This window comes from Pundamilia nyererei, unplaced genomic scaffold, assembly GCF_000239375.1.
Source record: "Pundamilia nyererei isolate P.nyererei 1_Seehausen unplaced genomic scaffold, PunNye1.0 scaffold00001, whole genome shotgun sequence".
Lineage (NCBI taxonomy): Eukaryota > Metazoa > Chordata > Actinopteri > Cichliformes > Cichlidae > Pundamilia > Pundamilia nyererei.
The window spans coordinates 12,395,174-12,396,248 of NW_005187402.1; the positions used below are offsets into that span (position 1 = coordinate 12,395,174).

At 38.7% G+C, this 1,075-nt stretch overlaps 1 protein-coding gene across 1 annotated transcript in view; it reads left to right on the top strand.

Annotated features, from left to right (window-relative positions):
• Positions 1-669, top strand: part of LOC102203563 (protocadherin alpha-9-like) — a 4,371-nt gene extending 3,702 nt beyond the window's left edge. Inside the window, exons 3-4 of the mRNA XM_013910184.1 lie at positions 87-224; positions 643-669. Coding sequence (XP_013765638.1) covers positions 87-224; positions 643-669 — 165 coding nt within the window. The remainder of the gene's footprint in view (positions 1-86; positions 225-642) is intronic.
• The last annotated feature ends 406 nt before the right edge of the window (positions 670-1,075 follow it).

The window sequence follows — 1,075 nt, forward strand, 5'->3', positions numbered from 1 at the left end:
TGACTGGATCCGGCAGATCGAGCTGTGTGTGGATATATCTCGTCTTCGTGCTGCTGGATTGTTACTCTGAAACGGTTTCTGGGCAGCTCTCTTACTCCGTCTCAGAGGAGGTGAATCTGGGGACTGTTGTCGGAAATGTCGCGAAAGATCTGAACATCAATGTCCAGGATTTGGAGCCCCGCATGTTTCAGATCGTTGCTGGATCGAAGAAAAAATATTTCGAGGTAAATCTAAAAACTGGAGCCCTCTATGTTAACGAGAGAATAGATCGAGAGGAGCTTTGCGGTAACGACGCCAAATGTTCACTAATTGCAGAAGCTGTTATTAATAATCCACTTAAACTGTACCGTATAGAAATAAATGTTTTGGATGTGAATGACAATTCACCCACATTTCTCAGCACATCCCAGACAATTAATATTACCGAGAGCACAGCGGTAGGAACAAAATTTCTGCTGAAACGAGCTCACGATGGAGACGTTGGAAAAAACTCTATAAATACCTACAAACTGAGTCAAAATGAACATTTCTCTCTAAATACACTTAAAGGGGGTAGCATAACAGTCGAATTGGTGCTTCAAAAAGTTTTAGACAGAGAAAAACAATCTGTGATCAAACTTATACTAATTGCACTTGATGCAGGAACACCTGCTAAATCTGGAAGTATGACCATTATAGTAAATGTCTTAGACATTAATGATAATCCTCCTGTCTTTAGTCAAATGCTGTATAAAGTCAGCATACATGAGAATGTGAATATTGGGACTTCAATAATCACCCTGAATGCGACTGATTTAGATGATGGAAAAAATGGGCAAATATCATATTATTTTATGGAAATAGACGAAGGGAAACAAACAGATGTGTTTTCTATAGATGAACAAACAGGGACTGTAACAAATAAAAGGAATATTGATTTTGAAGAAAATAATGCTTTTGAACTTCGAGTACAAGCCAGTGATGGAGCTTCCTCGCCTATGAGTTCACATGCTAAATTACTGGTTGAAGTATTAGACGTTAATGACAACGCACCTGAAATTTCAGTCACATCACTGTTGAACACTGTTAAAGAGGA